Raw genomic sequence first — 26,455 nt, forward strand, 5'->3', positions numbered from 1 at the left:
TCCCCAGCATTCACTCCATGTGATATCAAGAAACAGCTGAAGGCACTGAATACTGCAAATCCAAAGGCCCTGACAATATGCCGGCAATAGTACCAAAGACTTGTACTCCAGAACTTGCTGCACCCCTAGCCAAGCTGTTCTACTATAGATACAACACTGGCATCCAACCGGCTATGTGGAAATTTGGTCAGGTATGTCCTGTATGCAAAAAGCAGGACAAATCCCACCCGGCCAGTTACCATCCCATCATTCTACTCTTGATCATCAGTAAAGTGATGGAAGGATCATCAACAGTGCTATCAAGTGGCATTTGTTTAGTAGTAACCTGCTCACTGATGCTCAGTTTGAGTTCTGCCAGGGTCACTCAGCTCCTAACCTCATTGCATCAAACCTGGACAAAAGAGCTCAACTCCAGAGGTGAGGTGAGAGTGACTGCCCTTGACATCAAGTGTGGCACCAAGGAGCCAGAGCAAAACTGGAGTCAATGGGAATCAGGGGGATAACTTTACGCTGGTTGGAGAGATCCAGGACATCACTGCAGGAGTTCCTCAGGGTAGTGCTTTGGCCCAACTATCTTTAGCTGCTTCATCACTGAAATCCTTTCCATCATAAGGTCAGAAGTTCGTTGATGATTGCACAATGTTCAGCACCATTCATGACTCCTCAGACACTGAGGCAGTCCATGTCCAATTGCAGCAAGACCTGGACAATATCCAGGCTTGGGGCTGACAAGTGGCAAGTAACATTGGGGTTATTTTCCCTGGAGCAGAGGAGATTGAGGGGGGACATGATTGACTGAGGTGTATAAAATTATGAGGGGCATAGATAGAGTAGACAGGAAGGAAATTTTCCCCTTGGTGGAGGGATCAATAACCAGGGGGCATAGATTTAAGGTAAGGCACAGGAGGTTTAGAGGGAACGTGAGGAAGAATTTTTTCACCCAGAGGGTGGTGGGAATCTGAAACTCATTGCCTGAAAGGGTGGTACAGGCAGAAACCGTCATAACATTTAATAAGTATTTGGATGAGCATTTGCGATGCTATGGCGTACAAGGCCATGGGCCTAGTGCTGGAAAATGGGATTAGAATAGTTCGGTAATTGTTTGACCGGCACAGACTTGATGGGCCAAAGGGCCTCTATGACTCTATAACATTTGTGCCACACAAATGCTGGGCAATGAACATCTCCAACAAGAGAGAACCTAACCATTGCCCCATGACATTCAATGGCATTACCATAGCTGAATGCCCCACTTTCAACATGTTAGGGGTTACCATTGACCAGAAACTGAACTGGACTAGCCATATAAATACTGTGGCTACAAGAGCAAGTAAGAGACTAGGAATCCTGCAGCGAGTAACTCACTGCCTGACACCCCAGAACCTGTCCACCATCTACAAGGCACAAGTCAGGAGTGTATAGAATATTTTAACATGCCTGTATGAGTGCCTTCTAACTGACCTGATTGTTTCATTATGACAACCTTCAGTTGCAGTGAAAAAGCAGATTTTTTTGTGAAATGCTGAAAAGCTTGCAGCTAGCTTGCATGTAATTGATACCTCCCAAGTAGAAAAGATCCTCGTCTCAAAGCAGCAAAGCTAAGATAAGCTGGTACAGGGAGGGTGGGATTTTAACCCCAAGAAACAGGTGGGTTTAGGTTGGGAGCCAGTGATGCTCACATCCCATGAATTAATAAAAAACTGTAGCCCTTGGAAATAGCAAAGGAGGAAGAACCAGAACTTGCATTTATTTTTTTTAAGAATGTGGCACTAAGACAAAGGAGGAAATGTTAAGAGCATTGACTGATGTCAGTCAATGAGGTGGCTTTTTAGGAAGATCTTAAAGGAGGAAAAGGAGTAGAGGTGGACAGGTTTAACCGAGGAAAGTCCAGATCATCTATAGGTCGTCTAGATTTTGTATACATTCATGGTGACAAGGGAGTCAAAGGGAATAGGGGGTAGACAGAAAGTGGAATTGAGGCCACAATCAGGTCAGCCATGATCTTATCAAATGACAGCACAAGCTCGATGGGCTGGATGGCCTACTCCTGCACCTAATTCATATGCTTGTATCACAAGACAAAAGGACAGCTGTTAAGCGGGGCTGAAGGGAATAAGGATGCTCAAGAAAACTGAGAATTCAGGGTATCTTGGTGATCAAGAGGTTATGGAATCAAAAGCTCAGTTTTGGATTAAATAGTTTGTTGGACTGGTGATCTGTCTGGTTCAGCCCAATCCATTGATCAGGGAGGGTGATGAGCTTTTGACATGGGTAAAGGATATATGGGCATGGGGTTCAATGACACCTGATCATTTTAATTATGCAGGCCTGCTGGCAGCACTACCTACATGGCTCATTGGCTGCAAGCCTGTAGGGAGAACTAAATATCAGACAGCTATAACACCACTTAGAGACAATCCTTTTGCAGCCTTCCATCTTGTGAGAAGGTGGTTTGCGCCATGGTCAACTGTGTTAAACATCATCTGGGTGGCTCAGAAGCCTCACTCTGATGCAGTAGTCTCTGCTGCATTTGCTGCAGAGGGAAGCTGCAGCTGAGAAAGTGCAGGATTTTTTGGCCTGCTTTCTCCAGGTCTCTTCTCGGCCAGCTGAGTTCTCCATTCTGCTCTCCTCTTCCAGTGCCCTCCAAATAGTCAGTCTCTAGAGGTCACAGTGGTCAGTGACTGTCTCCCAGTTGTCAGTGTCAATTTCCACCATTTTCATAACTCGCTTGCAGGTGTCCTCACAGTGGAGGTACGGACACCCAGGACATTGTAACTCACTGGCCAGTTCACTGAACAGAATGATTTTGGATTTACAGCTGTCATTCAGCCAATGAACGTGGCTGAGCCAATGTACACATTGTTGGCTTGTATGCTGATGGAATTAGCATGCTCCAGGACCTGAGTTGGTCACCTTGACTTGCCAAGAGATGCCAAGGATATGTCTGAGACAACGAAAGTGGAAACTGCTCAGCCTTTTCTTCTGCTAAGCATCGATTTTCCAGGTCTCACTACTGTAGAGGAGTGTGCTAAGAACGCAGTTTGCTGTTCTCAGTTAGGTTGCTGTTATTCCACATTCTCTTATGCAACTTGTGCAAAACTGCTGCAGCTTTTGCAACGCATGTGTTGATTTCAGCATCAAGTGACAGATTGCTGATGATTGTAGAGTTTGGATATGTGAAGCTATCAACAATTTCCAGTGTTAATGCTGATGGATAGCAGTATGACAATGTCCTGAACCATGACATGTGTCTTCCTGGTGTCATGATCAAACCAAACTTTTTACAGTTGTGAGAGAATCTGTCTATTTGCCGTTGAAGGTGTTCCTCAGTCTGGAATACTAGTGCAGCATCGTCAGTGTACAGTAAATCTCTGGTGGGTACTTGGCACACTTTTGACTTGGATCTAAGACAGAAAAGGCTGAACAACTTTCATCAGTTTTGGTATGTAAGTAGACACCCTCTGTAGATGAACTGAAGGTATATGACAGCAGCAAAGAGAGGAATATGTCAAAGTCTGTCAGTGCCAAATGCAACCCTGTTTGACCCCACTGCAGATATCTAAGGGTTCCGATGTTGCCCTGTCATAGCTGACCTTACCCATCATATTGTCATGGAAAGAGGGGATCACACTGAGCAGCTTTGGCAGGTAGCCAATTTTCTCAAGTAGCTTAAATAGACTGCCTCTGTTCACATGTCTTGGTGAGATTGATGAACACAATATACAGTAGTCTCATCTGTTCACAACAGTTTTCTTGCAGCTGCCATTCTGAGACGGTCATGTCAATTGTGGATCTTGCAGGTCTGAAACCACATTGGAATTTGGGATAGTTGTGTTCAACCAAGATCTACAGTTTGACAAGGGAAAGGTGAACAAATACTTTTGCCACCGTGCTCAGCAGGGAGATGCCTTGATAGCTGTTGCAATTGCTGCAGTTTCCTTTGTACTTGTACAGGGTCACAATATTTACATCACACATATCTTGGGCATTGCCCGCTCCCTCCAGCAGAGACAGAGGAGTTTGTGCAGATGCTGCAGGAGTGCTGGTTTCTCCTGCTTGCTGAGTTCAGGTGGTATTGCATCAGCACCTGGAGCTTTGCCCATAGTGAATCAATAGCTTTGCCAAGCTCTTCCACTGTGGGTTTGACATCTCTTAAAAAGGATCAGTTGATAAAAAGTCATAATCTGAAATGTTTCTCTGCCCACAGATGCTGCCAGTCTTCTGAACATTTCCAGCATTTTTTGTTTTTAGTTTAGATTTCCAGCATCTGCATTATTTTGCTTTTGTATTTCTTAAAAGAGGGGTGCTCTGTGGCAGCAGGCACCAGGGAAACACTTATTGCAATCAGAAGTATGACTGAAGCAAACATTGTAGGGCATTGTGGCAGAGGAGAGACCATGATGCTTCTCCCAGTATTCTTTGGGTTTTATTTATTTTTGGGGGTCCTGTGTCCTACCTTTCACCGTGTTGGTTTTGGAGCTCTCCATGGTTGTTGTTTACATACTGGCTCAGGCCTTGGCGCCTGTCCTGTGAACAACACCTGAACTCCAAGCCAAAGGATGTACAACACAGTTCGGGTGGCAGTGAAAAACAGTGAAGGAGGTGCAGGCATGTTACAGGACCTTCTTTGTTAAACGAGTCCTTTTCGAATGGTGTGGATTTGAAGCTGGAGACATCTACTGCCAGCAAAATTTCCCCTGCAGCAGATACTTCGACGTGATATTTTTTAAAATCGCAGGAAGTGAAACTCCCAAAGATGCTGAAGGAGAGATGAAACTAGTCGCCATTTTCAATCCTCATTGCGAAGCTGCTGTTTACGCTGCCGTCGCAACAGAAACATATTGTGACCATCCATGTGTACAACCCCCATATTCCTGTGGATGTGCTCATTTTCCTTGCCAGGTACATGAAGGTGGCTGGGAATAGCATTGGGGTAAAATGGCAAGTCAAGATGGATGCCAAGAGAACCATCGTCCACTACCCCTTCCAGCTTTGCTATCAGGGGAAGTCGAGGCTGCATGGTCTATGTGGGGCAGCCCAGAGTTTGTTGCATCTATGACAAATACAGTCACAGAGTGACCAATCATATCCAAGAACTACAAGCGGGAAGGTCACCAGACAAGCTCTGCAAGCAGAATAAATGCAGCAACCCATGTGGTGGAGCAGGCCACCTGTACAAGACCTGTCCATGACACTGCCTCAGTTACTGGGATCAAGGAGGGAGGAAGGAATAGCGAGTATGCTGCTGCAAAAGAAACCAGTAATCCTCCCAACCACCAACTCCCGCAGTGAGAAAAACATGACAAAAGAAGGACACCAAGAGGGACAACAAAGGAGAAAGAAAGAAAATGCTACAGAAGTTGCCAGATATGAAAACCGTCCCCTGAGCCTCCTCCTCAGCAACAGGATCAACAGAAGAGGAGACAGCAGAGGAATATGCAGGTGTGTGGCAAGTGGTGAGATAGAAAACCACAAAAAAGACCCGAAAAAGCGACCAAATCACCACCCAAACCAGTGGCAAGAGGCGACTCATATCTGAAACGTACTACAGTGACTTGGATGAGGAAGGGCAAGGAAGACGACACCAGCAAAAGAAGTGGTAAAAGGCAAAGGAACTGGAGAGAAGACTCTCACTGGAAACAGCGAAGAGCCCAGTGCACCCGAATCCCAAAAAGCCCAATGATGTGGGATGCCCGGCTCTGGGAGGCCTGGAGCAGTAATGTCCTCGATGAGGAACAGAGGGGATAGACAGCACCAATGGGATATCAGCCCCCACCTCCCTGCTTGCATGATTACCATCCCCCAAACTGATATCACCAGGCAAAAGTAAGGGGCATGTGAGGAGACAGGCAACTACATCTGAGTGAGATAGAGACTGAGTGATAGTGAATTAGGTTCATGTGGTAATTTGGTGCACCGGGGGAAGAGATGTGGTATACATAGGAATGATTCTAAGTTAATTAAGGAAGTAAACAACATAAGAGAGCCCATAAAACAGCAGAGAAAGGGAACCAGGGGTTTACAGATAAAATCTATAAATGACGTCACAGGAGTCCCATAAATTGATTGGTTGGTAAGTATGGGCCTTTCTAGACTCAGCATGGAGGAGACAATTGGTGAGTGACAGGTGAGTTATTATATTATACCTTACTGTAGTAAACATCTTATATAAAGTTTAAGGTGTGTCAGTGCAGCTTGGCCATGTGGAATTTGCATCCAGCAGGGTGTGGGAAGTTGTGCAGGCACAAAGTGCTCTTGATGACTACATCTGCAGGATGTGTTACCAGCTGCAGAAACTTGAAATTGCAAAGTCAAACGGAGTCACTGTAGTGCATCTGCAAGGCTGAGGATTACATGGACAGCACATTTAGAGAAATGGTCACACCACAGCTAAGTACATAGACAGAGAGGGAATGGGTAACCACCAGAGTATTTAAGAGAAACAGGCAGGCAATTCCCCTGAGGCTATCTCACTCTCTAACCATTTTTCCATTTTGGATACTGGTGAGCGAGATGGTTCTTCAGAAGACTGTAGCAAGAGCCAAGTTTGTGGCACTACAGGTAGCTCAGCTGCACAGGAGCAGAGGAGGAATAGTAGAAGTGTTATAGTGGTAGGGGACTCCATATTGAAGGGAGCAGACAGGCGTTCCTGAGGCTGTGGATATGACTCCAGGATGGTATATTGCTTCCCTGGTGTCAGAGTCAAGGATGTCACAGAGCAGCTACAGGACATTCTTTTGGGAAAGGGTGAACAGCCAGAGGTCATGGTCCACATTGGGTCCAATGACAAAGGTAGGAAAGGGGATGAGGTCCTGAAAGAAGATTTTAGGGTATTAAAAAGGAAATTAAAAATCAGGACCTCAAGAACAGTAATCTCAGGATTACTCCCAATGCCACATAGAAGTGAGCATAAGAATAGGAAGATTGAGCAGTTCAACATATGGCTGGAGAAATGGAGTAGGATGGAGGGTGTTAGATTTCTGAAGCATTGGGACTGGTTCTGGGGCAGGTGAAATCTGTACAGTGAAGACAGGTTGCACCTTAACAGGACTGGGACTAATGTTCTTGCAGGGAGGTTTGCTGGTGCTGTCGGGGAAGGTTTAAACTAGATTGGCAGGGAACCAGAGGGGAAATTCAGAGTGGAGTGGAGAGGAACTGGCAGTAGGAAGTAGGGAAGTATTAACTGATAAGGAGGATATATCAGAGAGTAGTATCAAGGTAGAATACTTGGAGACTTTGATAGAATTAGAGCAGGCAATAGTAAGTCATTAGATGGGGTCACAGTAAGGGGGAAAGTAAAAAAGCCCAAATCAGGGCTAATGTGATTGCAGGTGGTGTGGTTAATCAGATTGGTGCACAATAGGCACAGGTTGACAAATGGAATTATGATATTATTGCTATAACAGAGAACTGGCTCAAAGAAGGACAGGATTGGGCGCTAAATATTCCTGAGTACAAGGTGGTCAGGAGAGACAAGAAAGGAAGAAAAAGTGGGATGATGGGGTGTGGCAGTATTGATTAAAGATGGCATTACAGTACTGGAGAGAGAGGATGTTTGAAAGGGGCCAAGGATGGAATCTCTCTGGCTAGAGGTAAGGAATGAAAAATGTGCAATAACATTGATTGGTATAGTGTATAGGCCATCAACTAGTGGAAGGAATGTAGAGAAACAAATCTGCAAAGAAATGACAGAGAGGTGCAAGAATTAGAGTAATTATAATGAAGGACTTCAATTATCCAAATATAGCAGGGGTAGGAATAGTGCAAATAGACAAAAGGGATGCAAGTTCCTGGAATGTGTTCAAGATCGTTTTCTGCAGCAGTATGTTTCTGGTCCAACGAAAGGGAAGGCAGTGTTGGACCTGGTTCTGGGGAATGAGTTGGCCCAAGTGGGTCAAATATCAGTGGGAGAGCATTTAGGAGACAGTGACCACTGTATCTTTAGGTTGGCTACTGAAAAGGACAAAGAACAATCCAGAGCAGGGATAATTATTTGGGGGAAAGCCAACTTCAATGCAATGCATCTGAGTCATGTGAGTTGGAATCAAACATTGGCAGAAAAGACGGTGGCTGAACCAATGGGCTATCTTTAAAGAAAAAGTATTGCAGACAACGTCAAGGTATAATCTCCTTGAATGGGAAAAGTAGGAAAAATAAATCCAGAGCATCCTGGATGACAGGAGAGATAGAGGTGAAGATAAAAAGGAAGAAGTGCGCATATAAAAGATGTCAGGTAGAAAATACAATGGAGAATCAGGCTGAATATAGAAGGACCAGAGGGGAAGTGAAAAATCCAATAAGAAGAGCAAGGAGAGAGCATGCAACGAGACAGGCAGCTAATATAAAAGGAAATATCAACATTTTCTGTAAGCATATAAATAATAAACGGGTGATAAAAGAAAAAGTAGGGCCGATTAGGGATAAAAGAAAGGGGACTTGCATGTGGAGGCAGGAGAAATAGAGGAGATATTAAATGAGTACTTTGCATCTGTTTTTATCCAGGCTGAGGTGAGGCAGGAGATAACTGGTACACTAGAAGAATTTACAATTGGGAAGGAGAGGGTTTTAGAAAGGCTATCTTTACTTAAAATTGATAAGGTACCAGGACTGGATAAGATGCGTCAAGGATACTGAGGGAAGTAAGAGTGGAAGTTGCAAAGGCACTAGTGATAATCTTCCAGTCTTCCTTAGACACAGAGGTGGTACCAGAGGACTGGAGAATAGCGAATGCTACACCCTTGTTCAAAAAAGGGTGCAAGGATGAAGCCGGTAACAACAGACCAGTCAGTTTGATTTTAGTGGTAGGGAATCTTCTGGAAACTATTGTTCAGGACAAAATCAATAGTCACTTAGACAAGTGCAGGATAATTAAGAAAAGCCAGCATGGGTTCATTAAGGGAAAATCATGTTGAACTAACTTGCTGGAGTTTTTTGGGGAGGAAAGAGAGAAGGTTGATAAGGGCAAAGCTGTTGGTGTGGTGTATATGTATTTTCAAAAGGCATTTGACACAGTGCCACACAACAAACTTGTGAGCAAAATTCTAGCTCAGAATAATAGGGAGAGACAAGAAATTACTTGGATAAGAAATTGGCTGAGTGACAGGAAGCAAATAGTAGGGATTAATGGATGTTTTTCAGATTGGAGGAGGTTTGTAGTGGAGCTCCCCAGGGGTTAGTGTTGGGACCATTACTCTTCCTGATATATATCAATGAATTAGATTGTGGTGTTTAGGGCATGATTTCAAAATTTGCAGGTGATGCGAAGGTTGGAAACATTGTCAACTGTGATGAGGATAGTCTTGAACTTCAATAGGACATGGATATGTTGGTAGATTGCGCAGACAAGTGGCAGATGAAGTTCAATGCAGACAAATGTGAGGTGATTCATTTTGGCAGGAAAATATGGTGAGACATTATAAAATAAAGGGAGAAACTCTGAAGGAGCTGCATGAACAGAGGGACCTCTGTGTAGATGTACATAAGTAATTTAAGATGGCAGGGCATGTTGAGAGAGAAGTTAATAAAGCATATAGTATCTTAACCTTTAATAAGAGGGGCATTGAGTGTAAGAATAAGATCATGTTGAACTTGTGTAAAACACTAGTTAGGCCTCAACTGCAGTGCTGCATCTAGTTCTGGACACCATACTTGAAGAAGGGTGTGAAGACATTGGAGAGAGTACAGAAGAGATTCACAAGAATGATTCCAGGGATGAAGAACTGTAACTATGCAGATAGATTTGAGAGGTTGGGACTATTTTCCTTGGAGGAACGAAAAAGGCTGAGATGAGAATTGATAGAGGTATTCAAGATCCTGAGGGGTATGAATGGGGTAAATAGTAAGAAACTGTTCCCACTCAAGAGAGCATCAAGAACAAGAGGGCAAACATTCAAATAATTGGCAAAAGGAGTAAAAGTGATGTTAGGAAAAAAATTTTCACCCAGGGGGTGGTTGGAGTCTGGAATGAACTTCCTGAGGGGATGGTGGAGGCAGGTTTGATCAAGGTATTCAAAAAGGAATTGGATGGCTATCAGAAAAGAAAGAATGTGCAAGGTTATGGAGATAAGGCAGGGAATGGGACTAGGTAGAATGCTCTTTCAGAGGGCCAGTGCAGACACAATGGGCCGAATGGCCTTTTGCACTGTAAAGATCTTGTGATTCTGTGAAAACAACCTTACTGTGAGGGAACAGGACATTTTTCTCAGCCCAACAACAATCAATCTGTGAATCTTATGGGTATGCAGGAATATACCCAAGGGCTGGGACTAGCACAGACAATGAGACTGGTAAGTGACATGACATTTTAACGGTTCTAAAGATTGCCCCCATTAAATGTATAACGTTAAGTTTACAATGCAACATGTTTTGACCTTGGGGTATCTCATCAAAGTCAAAGGTAACCTGCTATTTCTGGAGGAGTGCGGAATATCTCACCTCAGCACCTACAGGCAATGGTCATGATGATATAACTATGGGCCATTGATCTGGTCAGGGGAAAATGATTTCCATTCCTCTAGCCTGTGAGGAGGCAACTTCACCATCTCTAAAGTTAAGGTGGTGGACAGTTGCCTCTGCCTAGTAGATGTAATGTACAAAAACACACCGTTCTAGTTAATCAACATGAACACTCCACTTTTAAACAGTGAGTAGCAGATGGACTGGCCTCCAGCAGCTTCCAGTGCTGATGGTGACACCCAGGGCGGTCTTTCTAGGTGATGACTCAACTGCATCATCGATGCAGCTGAACAATCTTGCTGGAGCAAGAGCAAACTGATGCCACATCCAGGCTTCTGATGGGAACAATAAGAAACACCAAGCTGCATGATGTCTTCGGGAACCCTGCAGATGGAGTGATACATAGATACACCTGGCTGAGGCCATAGATCCATAAGAAAGACATCTTCTTTGTGTCCCAAGTGCTCACATTCAGATCCACCAATGTCAAATCTGCGTTCTTGTCTGACCACTGCCAACTGTCACCTATAGGAGGACCAGGAGGTTGGCAGTGGGACAAGGAAGCTAAACGTGAAACTGGTGACATCAGTAAACACTGAGGAACTCAAAAGGGATTAAAGATTGGAGAACCGTGAAACCCTATATATATATCTATATATATATATATATATAAAAAAAGAGGAAAATATCCCAACTCTAGAAAAGCATGCAGAATCTACTCCGCCAATGAGGAACTCCAAGAAGTGAAGAGCCAGCAGGCCTCACTGTTTGCCTCAGTGGCCTCCAAGGTCATCTTCTAGGGGAACAGGGTGAAACTTGCTTGCACTGCTTCTTCCAAAAGCTACACAGAGACACCTTGGGGTTCAACAGCCTGAAGGAAGAGGGTAGCGCAGTAACGTCATCACAGCATGACATAGAGAGGGCAAGCCCACTGACAGTACAGCTTCCCAGTCCTTCCTGTACTCTAAGACAGAGGTCTTAGATGACAGTAGACGGGAAAGTCTGGAAAAACCGCTAATCCGGACGAGGTGACAAAGGCCATCAGGTCCTTCAAGATCAGTAAAACCCCCAGAAGTGATGGCTTACTGGACGAGCTGTGGGGATGGATCGGTCTAGGCATGCTGCAATTGTATAAGAGTATACTTCAGGCCAGCAACATGTCAGAATCAATGACGAAAGGCATCATCACCCTCATCCACAAGCAGAAGAGGAAGGAAATCAGAACTTGGCACACATTCCACTGTCAAATTCTGCTCAAGATCATTGCCAATCGGATCAAGTCTATTCTGGAGTTGGTGATCCACCCTAATCAGACCTGCATTGTACCTGGCAGGAAGACCTTTGATAACCTCACGCTATTCAGGGATATGGTTGGCTATGTGCAGGACAGGAGGGTGTACACCTGTCTCATTAGCTTGGATCAGGACAAGGCCTCTGACAGAACATTGCAGCCCTACATGATAGACGGGGTGTCCAAAATGGAGTTTAGAGAGAGAATCCACAATTGGAACCAACTGCTTTACACCAACATGAATAGTACAGTTTCAATCAATGGGTGGGAATCAGAAAGCTTTCCGATCAAATCTGGAGTCAGGCAAGGTTGTGCTCTGTACCTTTTCTTGTTCATGTACTGTATCGAACCTTTTGTTGAATCCATCAGGAATGATGCGGGTATAAGAGGGATGACAATCCCAGGCAGTGGAGGCACTTAGGTCAAAGCCTCCTTATACACGGACGGAGTTGTTGTCTTCTGCTTGGGCCGACTGTTAAAGCACAGACAGATGAGAATTTGCGACTAGTTTGAGCTGGCCTCGGGAACCAAAGTAGTTCACAGCAAGAGCAGTGCCATGTTCTTTGGGAACTGGGCCAACCAATCCTTTGGCCGCTTCAGAGTCAGATCAGACTACCGAAAAGTTATAGGGATACGGTTTGGAGGGGCTGGAGAATGTGCCAAAAACTAGAAGGAGTGTAGAGCCATGGTGAAATAAAATCTGGGCATTTGGGAACTAGGCTCCCTCTCCCATGTGGGTAAGAACTTGGTCATCAGGTGCAAGGCACTCTTGGTGCTGCTCTGCATGGCACAGGTCTGGTCCATGCCCTGATCCTGCACCGTGGCGGTCACTGAGCTAACTCCAGTTTTAATTGGAGATCGAAAATGGACCATTTCCATAGGATATGATATACAAACATCTAAATAAAGAGTGAAAAATCTTACCCAACTTCACCTTCATCCTGATGGCCACCTTTGTGTGTGGCTCCATCAAGATGTGCATGGACCCTCAAAACGCAAACACCAAGTGTCACTATGTGCTGAGGTTCTGTTTGTCCCCAGTGTTGTGAGGTGAGTCCAGACATGTTACCATGTCCATGAATGCTCCAGTCAGCTGGACTATGTTGTACCGCCTGTCCTCGGCGGAAAAAATGGTGCAGAAAAATACCTTTGAACCACAAATCCATCAGGCAGTGGTCTCATGTAATGTTCGTTCAGATGTTTCCCTCAGCAGACTGTCAAAGTCATTTGGCAGAATGTTCATCACCAGAACTTTCAAACAAGCACCAAGGCATAACTTAAAAACAAAAAAACTGCGGATGCTGGAAATCCAAAACAAAAACAGAATTACCTGGAAAAACTCAGCAGGTCTGGCAGCATCGGCGGAGAAGAAAAGAGTTGACGTTTCGAGTCCTCATGACCCTTCAACAGAACTAACAGTGATGTAGGCACACACATAATGCTGTTAAGAGGGAGTTCCAGCGACAATGAAGGAACGGCGATATATTCCCAAGTCAGGATGGTGAATGGCTTGAAGTGGAAGCTCAAGGTGGTGATATTCCCACGTATCTGCTGCCCTTGTCCTTCTAGATGGTAGCAGTCGTGGGTTTGGAAGGTGCTGCCTAAGGACCCTTGGTGAGCTTCTGCAGTGCACCGTGTAAATGATACACACTGCTGTCACTATGCATCGGTGGTGGAGGGAGTGAATGTTTGTGGAAGGGGTGGCAATCAAGCAGGCTGCTTTGTCCCGGATGGTGTCAAGATTCTTGAGTGTTGTTGGAGCTGCACTCTTCCAGGCTAGTGGAGAGTATTCCATCACACTCCTGACCTGTGCCTTCTAGGTGGTGGACAGACTTTAGGGAGTCAGGAGGTGAGTTACTCGTCACAGGATTCCTAGCTTCTGAACTGCTCTTGTAGCCACAGTATTTATGTGGCTAGTTCATTTCAGTTTCTGGTCAATGGTGTGTTGATAGTGGGGGATTCAGTGGTGGTAATGCCATTGAATGTCGAGGGGCAAGAATTAGATTCTCTCTTGTTGGGGATGGTCATTGCCTGACGCTTGCGTGGCGCGAATGTTACTTGCCACTTGTCAGCCCCAAACCTGGATATTGTCCAAATCTTGCTGCATTTGGACATGGACTGCTTTAGTATCTGAGGAGTACTGAACATTGTACAATCATCAGCGAATCTTATGATGGAAGTAAGATCATTGAAGAAACAGTTAAAGATGGTTGGGTTTAGGACACTACTCTGAGGAACTCCTGTAGTGATGTCCTGGAACTGAGTTGATTGACCTCCAACAACCCCAATCATCTTTCTTTGTGCTAGGTATGATGCCAACCAGCGGAGAGTTTCCCCCTGATTCCTATTGACTCCAGTTGTGCTTGGGCTCCTTGATACCACATTTGGTCAAATGCTGCCTTGATGTCAAGGGCAGTCACTCTCACCTCACCTCTGGGTTCAGCTCTGTTGTCCACGTTTGAACCAAGGCTGGGCAAGAGAGGCTTTTGGGCAATTAATAACAAAGATATAATCAAAAGGGTACATATACTGTTAATTACTAGAATTAACCCTCTATGGTGAGTTTGGGCAGTTCATGAGCAAATGCAGGACCTTCATGAAAATTCTAGAGATACTATTTTCACAATGCCAACGGTGAAGAAACACAAATTGGTGATGTGACAGTTTGCAAAAAACAGGGCACCTCTTCCTCACTACAAGTTGTGACCGATTTACGCATTAACAATGGCATACACTTTTCAGGAGGCTTAGAATTACTTACACAAGCTTATCCAGTTTCTCCTTAAATGCATCTATACTATTTGCCACAAGTACTCCCTCTGGTCAGGAATTTCACATTCTCACCACTCTTGGGTATAAAATCTTTTGCTGAATTCTCTATTTGATGGTTTGGTGACTATCTTATGCTGATCATCTCTAATTTTTCTCTTTCACACAACAGGAAAGACTCTTTTCTGTGCCTAGTCTATCAAAAACCTTCATATATCTTTAAAGCCTTCTAGTAGGTTCGATCTTCTCTTTTCAGGAAAATAGGGACACATGCTGTTCATCCTTTCCTGATAGGTATAATCTAGCAGTTATTGCAGCCTCTCCACTCATTTTATACTTTAATAATATGACATTTTTTTAAGAAAACCTGCCCTGTATTTTTTAAAATTGTAAATTAATCCATTAAATATTTGTAAATGGTGCAACAATTTCAACTTAATTGTTTTTTTAAGAAACACACCTATCCAATATGTTTTTCCACTGCAGTAAATTTGGTTATAGTAACAAATGATATCATCAGATTTTCTCCCCTTACTGATTTTTTTTTAATATGGTGACTTCTACTGGGTTGTGCTTTATAGGCACTAATGATCTTTCAAGAGGCCATTCTTCACATAGTCAGATATTCAGCCAGTTTAAGTGATCAGTTGGTTGTATTTTCTATTATCTAGTGCATTTAATAATTAAATGGTCTCCTGGATGAATAAAATAGAAGAGTCATACGGACTCTAAACGTTAACTCTGTCTTTCTCTCCGCAGATGCTGTCAGACCTGCTGAGTTTTACTAGCATTTTTTGTTTTTGTTTCAGATTTCCAGGTATCCGCAGTATTTTGTCTTTATGATAAAATATTCATGTTCAGTTTATGTTAAAAAAATACATACCCAGAAATCTCTTCATGCTCTTTTCAAAGTCCACGATGACTTCATCAAATAGTTCATTTACAATGGTCTCTCTCACCTTTCCTTCTCTAAGTGAGAGCGGTACCAGAGTCAGAATAGAGTCCAGCCACTCCTGCTGGATTGGTACCACAGGGCTACTCTCCACACAGCGCTTCATGAACAGGTAATTTAACTGAAATTACATAGAACTCATTAGGAGATATATTTCAGACAAACACCAAACTTCTGGAGTAATTACTATTTCTGTTACACACTGCAAAAGAATGTCCCCTCATATTTCATCACAGTAATCTCAACGCGGTAATTTTTTAAAAAAAATTTTTATTTATGCTTGAAATGTGAAATTCATATTAATAGCAGGGAAGGAGAGAGAATAGTGCAAAATCAAATCAGTGAATTATTGACAAAGTCACAAGTATTTACATGACTAGACGAGGAATCATATATATATTACCTCATGATTCCAGTCTATCTGTCTCAATGTAGACACTATATTGTCACCCTCCAGTGCTCATGCAGTACATGTGGTGTACCCTAGCTTTCCTGGTTTGCAAGTTCTTCATCATTCTTCACGGAAGCATGAATGCCAGCTTTCACACTCGCACCAATGACATTCAACTCCACCGCTCCACAGACCCTTAGAATTATTGCCACCCTGCAACTGTAATGAAGTCTTGAAAAAGCGAAAATTTCCTCTTGATAAATAACAGCAAAACCAAAGCCAACCCTTGAGCCTCCATAGAGAGCTATGTGAGTTTAGCTTGGGCTGCTTTGGCCTCCTGTCGCCATAGACAAAACCCAAAGTTGTTTAAACAAAGTTTTTTTGGTCAGTCCGGAACTCAGCATTTTTCCTCACATCTGATGAGTTGTCAAGACTACTTTCTTTTGCCTTTAAAATGTCATCTCTCTCTCTGCCATTATCTCTCCACTATTGCTGAAACCCTAATTCATGTCTTTACCATCTTGAGGCTAGGCCTCCCCAACTCTCTCCTTGTTGGTCTTCCCAAACCCAGTTTCCACATCTCTTCTGATACTATCCGACTATTCCCTTTGCTCCAGTGTCAATTAGGATTCTTTTAATCATTGTGCTCTCATCTACTGCAATTCCTCCTTCAAAATCTCTATTTGTCATTGCTCCCCTGCCTTTAAAAGCCTTCAAAAATATCTTCTTTTCAACTGTGCTTTCACCCCTCATCCTATACTTCCTTTTCCCATTAAGCCATTAATGAGTACAGTGAACAGTTAAGGCCCCAGAATAGATCTTTGCAGGGTACTAGTCACATCAAAATCCAACAAAATGCCTCATATTATAAATATTTTAAAAAGTCGGTTGAACCAGTGTTGCCCAATTAGTTAGCAAATTGCCAAATGTGGCTAATTGGGAATCTAGATGAGTTAGTTATAATAAACCAGTAATATACACCATTGGGCATGCGATCTCAGTTCCAGGATTTTGACCCAGCAACAGTGAAGGAATGGTAATATAGTTCCAAGTCAGGATGGTGTGTGGCTTGGAGTGGAATTTCCAGTTGGTGGTATTCCCATGTCTCTGCTGCCCTTGTCCTTCTAGATGGTAGCGGTTGTGGGTTTGGAAGGTGCTGCATAAGGAGCCTTGGTGAGCTCCTACACTGCATCTTGTAGATGGTGGAGGGAGTGAATGTTTGTGGATGGGGTGCCAATCAAGCGGGCTGCTTTGTCCTAGGTGATGTCAAGCTTCATGAATGTTGTTGGAGCTGCATTCTTCCAGACAAGTGGAGAGTATTCCATCAGACTTCTGACTTGTGCCTTGTAGATGGTGGACAGGCTTTGGGGAGTCAGAGGTGAGTTACTTGCCACGGGATTCCTAGCCTCTGACCTGCTCTTGGAGCCACAGTATTTATATGGCTATTCCAGTTCGGTTTCTGGTCAATGGTATGAAGAGGAAAGCCATTAGAGTGGTCATGTTGACCAATTGGAATAACTGCTTCAGGCCAGCAGAAAATACAAGTCCACCCAATAGAGAGATGTTACCGTAGACATTTCATGATAAAGGGCAAGTAGCACACAACCATGTTCTGGATGGATAGCAGGGGTGCTTTTGGTGTATCTCGTTATGTTAACATGCTCAGCATTCAATCTAATGAGGGTAAAGTATCAATCTCACTTGTTGAATAGAAACTTTAGAAGCTGCATTGAGATGTATTGTGACTGCTAAATTCATGATTTAATTCCAAAGTTTGATGAAAGAAAAGGACTGCAGGGTTTCACACTGAAAGATGGTAAATGCTTGTTAAGTAAATATGCATGTGAACACAGGTACCTACACCACATGTAAGGCATTATGTGGCAAGAACAGTGTCATGTAGCCATGCCTGTGACTAGTCAGCAGTTTCTATTGGAAAACACTGAGCTAGATATTATTGTTTTAAGCTTTGAAACAAAAATATTTAGTTTAACTTTCACAACTTTTTATTTTGGTAGCATCATTTTCCAATAAAAATCCAAACTTACCCTTTTCTGCTTTGCCTCGCTGTTCATCTGCAAGTTAGAGAAATGTGGGATTTATATATGTCCATTCAATAATTCTACTTACTGCACCGAAAGAAATATCCAAAATCAATTAGAATTAACAACATAGATTGTTGACAATTTCGCAACATAAATAGATATGGATGTCAGTATATCTACAGTATTTTTGCTCCTTGGCCATCTTGTTCCTGCAATTCTTGCAAAATCAAGATGTTTTCTTATGTTTTTCATTTGGCCCATTTCCAATCAGTAACTGAAATTGCTAATGACCAAAATAAGAATTTAACCCACATACTTTTGAATTCAAAAATACATATGTCACAATAACATAATCAAATGTATCCATTCAATTTATTTTGAGTCTTTTAATTCCTCCAGTATTTGAAAAAGGAAAGACTTGAATTTATAAGGCACCTTTCATTTAATAGTATTAATGTGTAGTCATGGTTATAACATAGGAAATGCAGCAATTAGGACACAGCAAGCTCCCACAAACACCGATCTTATAATGACCAAATAACCATTTTTTGGTGAAATTGAGTAAGGGATAACTATTGCCTATGTCACTGATGAAAACTTTCCTGCTCGTCTTTGAAATAGTGCCATGAAACCTTTTATATGCACCTTAGAGAGTTGACAGGGTCTCAGTTTCATGCTCTTTCCAAAACACTATGGGCGGAATTGTCCCAGATTTGCACTAAGTTCGGTAGCCGGCCACAATGATGGTTTTTCATAACGTATTGTCCCAAATCCACCACATTACTTATGAATTCCCGGGAAAGACACCGTTTCCATGGCAGGTGGGCTCTCATTCACCTGCCACACCATCACCTCGCTGCTTCATCACATCAGGCGCCATATTTAAAGTCCAGCAGCGCGCACACATCTCAGCGCTTCAAGTCCACAACTGTTTCAGGGAAGATGTTCACGAAAAGCAAATAGACTGCAGTTGCCAGGTTTAGCGATAGGTCATTGGAACGACTTTTGGAGGCCCGTCGTGATGTCCTCTACCACCACTCTTGCCACAGGATGGGCAGCAACGTGAGTAACCAGGCTTGGGAGGTGGTGGCAGCTGTGGTCAGTGCCAATGCCCTTCAAAAGAGGACAGCCACCCAGTGCTGCAAGAGGATGAATGATGATCTCTGTTCCGCCATGGTAAGTCACTCTTCTCACACTCTCAACCCCATCACACATTCTCAGGGATCCCACTCACTGCCAGTTCAAAGGACATCACCATTTACTCTCTCATATGCACCTTCATTGTCCTCATCCTGTCCATGGGACCCTTACCACCCACACATGCCAGGCATACTTATCATCTGGCCTGGCAAGCGTCCTGTTTACACTATCTCCATCTCTACTCATGCAGGACAAGCTGGCACACACGGGGGAGAAGTCACAGACTGGTGGAGGAATGCCTGAAATCAAGGTCCTTATGGACTTTGAAAACAGAGCCATCCAGCTGGCGGGCGACAATTTTGACCAGTCTTGTGCTGATGGTGAAGTCGGCGGTGCTCTATCAAGTGAGGGTCCAGGAATGCAACATCCAATAGACAACCATGCTGTGAGTGATGTGTCCTGTTTCACAGGCCACTACCATGCACGAATTATCATCCCTTGCTCCCGTAGGCACATCTGGGAAACAACTGAAGGAGTCCACGACCCAGGGCCTCCAATCAAACTCTGAAGAAACCTCTGAAGAGGAATCTGAAGGCACCCTCCTTGAAGGAGGATGGTAATGGCATAGTGATAATGTCGCTGGACTAGTAATCCAGAGACCCAGGGTAATAACCTGGGGACCCAGGTTCGAATCCCGCCATGATGGTGGAATTTGAATTCAATAAAAATCTGGAATTATAAGTCTAATGATGACCATTGTTGAAAAGCCATCTGGTTTACTAGTGCCCTTGAGAGAAGGAAATCTGTCCTTATCTGGTCTGGCCTCCAATGCCCTCTGGCAAAAGCTGCTTGCCTAGCCAGCAACGCCCACATCCCATGAACTTAAAAAAAATGTCCCATCACAGTGCTCACCCTCCACACATCTTGGTGGGACCTAACTTTAGAATAGTCTCGGGATCACAATCTGGTGAGCACATCGTGCTTTCTGATCCACAGCTTCCCAAGTATACAGCATTCAGAGAACTGCAGGAGGCCAGAAATTTGCTGAGTCTGAGTCAGATGACGAGCCTCTGAACTCGGTCAAGTCACAGTTGCTGCAGCTGCAAAGACACGCTCAGAAACATCAGGAAGGGATGTCCGCTGCACTCCTCAGATTGCAAGGCACAATGGTGGAGTCCATCCGCCTTCAGGCTGAGGTGATAGTGTCAGAATGCCAATGCACTGAGGTCAACACTGGTAGGATGGCGGCTGCTATGGAGACCTTGGTCCAGGACGTTGATCCTGCAATGCTGCACGGGCTCAACTCCATCGCTGATGCTATAGTTGGCTTCCAACAGTGTGTATGTGAAAGGGGTGCAGTTCAGCTCGATCTCACTCCTCAAGGAGTCACTCTGGGGCCTCCAGGCACTCATACAGGGGAGGAGGTGTCATTTCCCCACCCCACCCATCCCTCCCAGATGCTGCATCTCTATGATATGACCCTGATCACAGGGCGCAAACGAGCTGCCCTCAGTCAGACATTCTCAGAGGCTATTTGAAAATCTATGGCATGTCCTCACTGCATGTTGTCATTATCCTCCTGCAATCGAGCGACTATTAGGGCCTCCAATGTGTCTCCATGACAGGAGCATTATCACAGAGGGTTTGGCGCTGCCATAAGACAGACTGGAGTCAAACATTCACAGATACAATATGAGGACCAGTGGGGTCTCCTCACTGCATGTCATCATCATCCTCCACAAACCTAGCAGCTACTGTGTGTGTGCCCACCTCGTCTGGCCAGTGCGAGGGCCTCATGTCCATCATCGCTGCCTTCAAGGATCTTCTCACCTTCATCCCTGTCGGCTCTCCTCATCCAAGGAGACCTCCATTTCCTCCTTAGGCAGGACCTCTCCCCATTGTAGCACCAGGTTGTAAAGGGCGCAGCAGACGATGACAATGTGTGGCACCCTCTGTGGACTATATTGCAGGGCTCCACCAGACCGGTCCAGGAACCAGAGCCTCATTTTCAGCATTCTGATGGTCTGCTCCACCAAGTTGCAAACTGCATAAGCCTCATTATACCGTCGCTCTGCTACAGTCTGACGCCACCGCACGGGTGTCATTAGCCACGTGTGTCCCTGAGGAGCTATCCCTGCAGCTTCTGTGGACCCAGGAATACATCAGGGATCTGTGACTGACTGAGAATTTAGGAGTCTTGCACACTCCCTGGAAAAAGGGTGCAGACCTGCAGGATGCGTTTTTGATGGTCATATACCAGTCGCACATTCAGCGAATGGAATCCCTTGCGGTTGATGCGGTTGACTGCATGTTGTGACGAAGACCTGAGCGCCATGTGAGTGCAGTCAATGGCACCCTGCACCTGTGGGAAACCTGAGATCTGGGCAAATCCAATTATTCTTGCATCCTGGCTGTCCTGGTCCCGGGTGAAATGCACAATGTTGGGTGCCCTTGCAAAGAAGGCATCTATGACCTCATGGATGCATTTGTGGATGGAGGCTTGTGATACCCCACAGGGGTCATCTGTGGAGCCCTGAAAGGAGCCATTGGCATAGAAATTGAGTGCCGCTGTCACTTTCACTACCACTAGCAGTGGGTGCCCTCCATGTCCCTGTGGCGCCAAATCCTGCAGCAGGTGGCAGATATGACCAACTAGTTCCCTATACATGTGCGGTCTTCGATGATTCTGGTTCTCTGTCCGTAAGACATAGGAGCAGAAATTAGGCCATCGAGTCTGCTCTGCTATTCAATCATGGCTGATAAGTTTCTCAATCGCATTCTCCCGCCTTCTCCCCTTGTCATCTGCAGGAATGAAAGGCAATGTCTATAGACCCTGGGTGTTGTTAAGTGTCAACCAGCGACAGCTTGCTGTGGTTCTTCGGAGGCATGTACGAAAGCCCTAGCCATCCCGTCTTCCTGAGGGTGCTGCTCCTCGCTCTGTGCACCCAGGCGCCTCTCTCCTCCATCGTCTTCACTCTCTGTATGCCGCAAGGCATACAGCTAGTTCACCAGGCTCCATGATCCAGATGTAGTCCTCCTGCAGGATGAAAGAGGGACACACATGAGTTAGCATGGGTGTACCAAGAACATGTCCTGGTTAAGTGTGAAGACCCTTAACACATCGCAGAGATGGTCAGAGATTACTGCGCTGCATGGCTGCCCGAAAACCCACCCACCTCCACCCCACTCCACCTGACCGATTGACGGCAGCTTTGCCCATTGGACTGCATGCTGTGCTCTCAGCTCAGGCACAGGCATTCTTCTAACCTGCACTGCAAGGCAGCACTGTTAGCTTGAACCATCGGGGAGACTGGTCCAAGCTGGGATGCTGACATTGCAAGAGGCTGTGAGCGCCTCCACCTGTGACTGCTCCATGGCCAGCTTTAGCAAGGAGATTGTACAACGTGCCCAGTCGTCCAACTATTCTACAGTCCACTAAAATGCTCATTATTTTGCAGTCTGTGCCGGCGGGGGTGAAAATGTCTGGAGCACTTAGCAGTACTTTGATGCGTCTGCATTGCATGAGTGAGCAGATAAACTAGATGCCTGACTCCAATCATATCAATGACTGCGCCTTAACTGTCTCAGTTGCAGGGGAATGGTCACTTTATATAAGGCGTCCCTAATGCGCGGCCACTTCCCTTGCCCACCCTATCCCCACCAAGAAAGCTTGTCTGCTACCTTCAACCGCAGGGCTGCCCTTGCGCTCCCCCAACGCCAATCAAGCTTGAAGTCCAACAGGCAACCTTGAGCTCTGCGCAACATTGGTGTACTCACCTCTGAGGACTCCTCAAAGTCCAGTCTGCCAAGTGCACACATTTTATATGCTGTTGTCAAACATGTTGGCGTGCTATCCCACCAATGTGGGTGGATGATCTAGCAGCGGGGGAATGATTCCGGCGGGCAGGCCTAATAATGATATGCAGATGTATTACAATGAGGTTCCCGACATCCAATGGCAGGAAACATGGCCCGCCATCGGCAGGCTGAGCGGACGATCGCAATCTGCTTTCACACCATCGTGCACAGAAAATCCCAGCTTATAGCACTCCCTTGGTACTGTACTGAAGTGTCAGCCTAAGTTTTTGTACTCAAGTCCTGGACTGAAACTTTAACACACAACCTTCTGACTCAGAGGCGAGTGCGCTACCAAAAATGCATCAACTTCTCCCAAAAGCCTACGTTTTGGCGTGATATTTTTGCCCATGATGCTTTGAGCTGAATTTGAATTGTGCAGTCTGAGCAAGTGCAGTGCAATGTTCCCCATAAGCTGTGTGGCCTGCAGCCCCTTTAAACTACTCTGCCTGTGCAACCAAACAAAAAGATTTAAGGAGGCCATACAAGTGAAGAAATTACTTGCGTACTTTAAAAAAAATTAAATTAGTGCAGTGTACCTAATTTTTCAGGTTGCAAAACTACTATTCAGTCAGCTATATGAAGGAAAATTTAGGCATGACATTTCTGCATGACTTCTGCCAAGATTACAGTGGAATTTGGCCAAAAATAAATAACAAAAGATTGTGCAAGTTTGAGGCTAAATGATCTGTGCCCATAATGACTTTGAGTGTCCAGAAACACTTTAAGCTGAGGTTTTTGCAATCATTTACATTCTTTTGAAATTTCCTTCACCACAAGCAGTCTCCACCTACAAAACTGTCTGTGCTCCCAAGGTTAGAATGGTGAGTCTCATTGATAATGGGCCTTAGAGGTGGTCATCACATTGTGCCCAGACATTTGGATCCATAGGCACATTAATCTGTTCATGTGAATCCATCACTTTAATTCAGTTTAAATTAGTTGGTAAATTGATTTGGTCAACTGAAGCCAGTTTCAAAGCAAGACCAGCTGCATTAGTCTTTTGAAGACTTTTAACAAAAGACAAACACTCACTGTAGGCGGCCACTGAGGCTCAGGAGGAATGGGATCCTGTATCTCAAGTTCATGCATAGTTTCTTTATAAATCTGACGTGCACCATTAATCCTATAAATAATAAAAACAATTAAAAATTAAGCCTTTGATGACTGAATCTTCTTTGTACCTTGTAGGTGCATCCATCAGATTAACTCTGAAATCATTATGAAATGGTCTTTTGGTGAATCATAAGAAAATAAGAAACAGAAGCGAAAGTAAACTATACAGCTCCACCATTCAATATGATCCTGGCTGATCTTCATCTTCAACTCCACTTTTCCGCCCTGCCCTCACATTCCTTGATTTCCTGAGAGACCAACGATCTGTCTATATCAGCTTTAAATATATTCAGTGATGGAGCATCCACAAACATCTCCAGTGGAGAATTCCAATGATTCACAACTCTTTGAATGAAGGAATTTCTCGTCATCTAGAGGACCTCCTATCTAGGGACCAATCTAGTGAACCTTCATTCAAGTATTCAATGCAAATATATCCTTCCTTAAATAATGGCATGAGTTTAAAATCAACGGAGGTGAAGTTCCACTTTGGTGGGAGTGCAAAACGGTAATGGATCATTGGAAAGGAAAATCGGGTGAGGTGTATTAACAATGCCACTACCTCACAAGACATTTTTCTTCTCCTATGAAAATTGAATACCACCTCCAATTCATCCCAACTGCATTACATGATAGGGTTAACATGTGGCTGCTGAAATTGAGGAAACAACTTGGTCCTGAAGGATACCCTTATCCAACAAATGCCATAACTTTAGAATATTCAACTTACATAATCTTGCTAAGTAGCTGTTCCTGATACTTGTGCCAACTGTAATGCATGAGTTTGCTTGGAGAAAATTCATTATTCAACACTGATTCAGGTGCAGGAAGTATAGGAGGCAATCGAGTTCGAATTTTGTCTGGCTCAAGTGCACAGGCACTTTTCTTTGAGGCCTTCATCTAAATTAATGAAAACAAGAATGTCAGCAAAATGAGATCATCCCCAAAGATCACTTAAAAATGATTCTCATTATTAAAACAAAAATTTACAAAAGTGAAAATAAAAAAGAAAGTCTTGCATTTATTTACCATCTGTCATGACCTCAGGACCTCCCAAAGGTTAATTAAGTATTTTTGAAGTGTAGTCATGGTTATAATGTAGGAAATGTGGCAGCCAATTTGAACACAACAAGCTCCTATAAACAGCAATGTGATGATGATCAGATAATCTGTTTTCAGTGATGTTGATTGCTCTGCTTTCATCAAAAGAGTGCCGTGGGATCTTTTATAACCAGCTGAGAGAGCAGAAGGGGCCTCAGTTTAACATCTCACCCAAAAGGCAGCACCTTGGACCAGAGCCCGGGAGAATGGGGTTCACACAGTGCCAATCACTGGGGGCCAGGGGCTAGGAGGGGCCTGGGCTCGGTGGTGTAAATGGATTTCTCATCATTGTACAGATTGAGCTGCCAGAGCTTCAGGCTGAAAGAATGGCTTTTTTTAAAAATCGGAACTGTCAGGGGTGGGTGTGTTTGGTGGGGGGGTGGGGGGGTGGGGGGGTGCTGGGGTCACTTTTAAGGTTTGGTACCAAATTAAGTTCTGTACAGGGTCTCAAAATTCTCTTTTGAATTTAAACCAGAGCTAGAATTTTTACCTCAGTCGGTAAAATGAAGCGCAATAACATCGGGCGAGTGTCCTGACGTCATGGCGCCTTCACGCAATATTTCGGTCAGCAGGTGCGCGGGGGAGTTGACAGCGTGCCCACAGACAATTAACAGGCTTATTAAGGCCATTAACAATGTAATGGAATTAAATTTTTGGCTGCCCGTCCAACCTTACGGTTGGCAGGCCAAGCAGTCTTTGGATTTTTTAGGAAACCTTATCCATTGGCAGGATGAGGTTTCCAACAGCAATTAAAAATAAAATGAAAATTTTAACTTTTCATTAATAATATGTCCCTGCTCATGTGGCAGAGTCACATGAGAGGATATGTATTGTAACATTTTTAAACTCTTAAAAAAAATTTTTTGTATTTTCATCAGCTAACTCAGGGAGCTTTTCCTGCACACACTTGTGCACATGTGTGAAGTTCCTGCTTGCCCTCCTCTCCTCCTTCACCCACCACCCCCACCCCCACCACCACCACCACCACCACCACCACCACCAAGGCAGCGCTAAGCGGTGCAGCACACGTTTCATGCTAGGTGGGCCTTAATTGGTCTGCCAACGTGAAACCACAGCCTGATCCTGTCCGCTCCTGTCCTCCCCTGCCGAGCCTGCCCAACAAGGTAAAAATTCTGGCCCAACATATAAATAGCAGTCTAAGCTTTCTTATGCCCTAAAGTAGGCACAATTCTGATGACATGCTGCGTTGACGTACCAGAGGCTTGAGAATCTTGAGCATCATCAAAATAAAGTAAGAAACTAAAAATCCAGAGTGATGCAAAACAGGAGGTTGACTTACTATCACCCATATTACTACTCTTGCAAAGTCTGGAAATTAA

At 44.4% G+C, this 26,455-nt stretch overlaps 1 protein-coding gene across 1 annotated transcript in view; it reads right to left on the reverse strand.

The window, feature by feature from the left end:
• The window catches only part of dnah12 (dynein, axonemal, heavy chain 12), a 357,153-nt gene that overhangs the window by 318,777 nt on the left and 11,921 nt on the right, over positions 1 to 26,455 (reverse strand). The window contains exons 2-5 of the mRNA XM_041191445.1: positions 24,745 to 24,914; positions 23,934 to 24,024; positions 17,907 to 17,933; positions 15,399 to 15,588 (exon numbers count right to left, since the gene is read on the reverse strand). Of these exons, the coding sequence (XP_041047379.1) occupies positions 15,399 to 15,588; positions 17,907 to 17,933; positions 23,934 to 24,024; positions 24,745 to 24,914 (478 nt within the window). The remainder of the gene's footprint in view (positions 1 to 15,398; positions 15,589 to 17,906; positions 17,934 to 23,933; positions 24,025 to 24,744; positions 24,915 to 26,455) is intronic.

The sequence above is a fragment of the Carcharodon carcharias genome, chromosome 7, assembly GCF_017639515.1.
Source record: "Carcharodon carcharias isolate sCarCar2 chromosome 7, sCarCar2.pri, whole genome shotgun sequence".
In the NCBI taxonomy this organism is placed as follows: Eukaryota; Metazoa; Chordata; class Chondrichthyes; order Lamniformes; family Lamnidae; genus Carcharodon; species Carcharodon carcharias.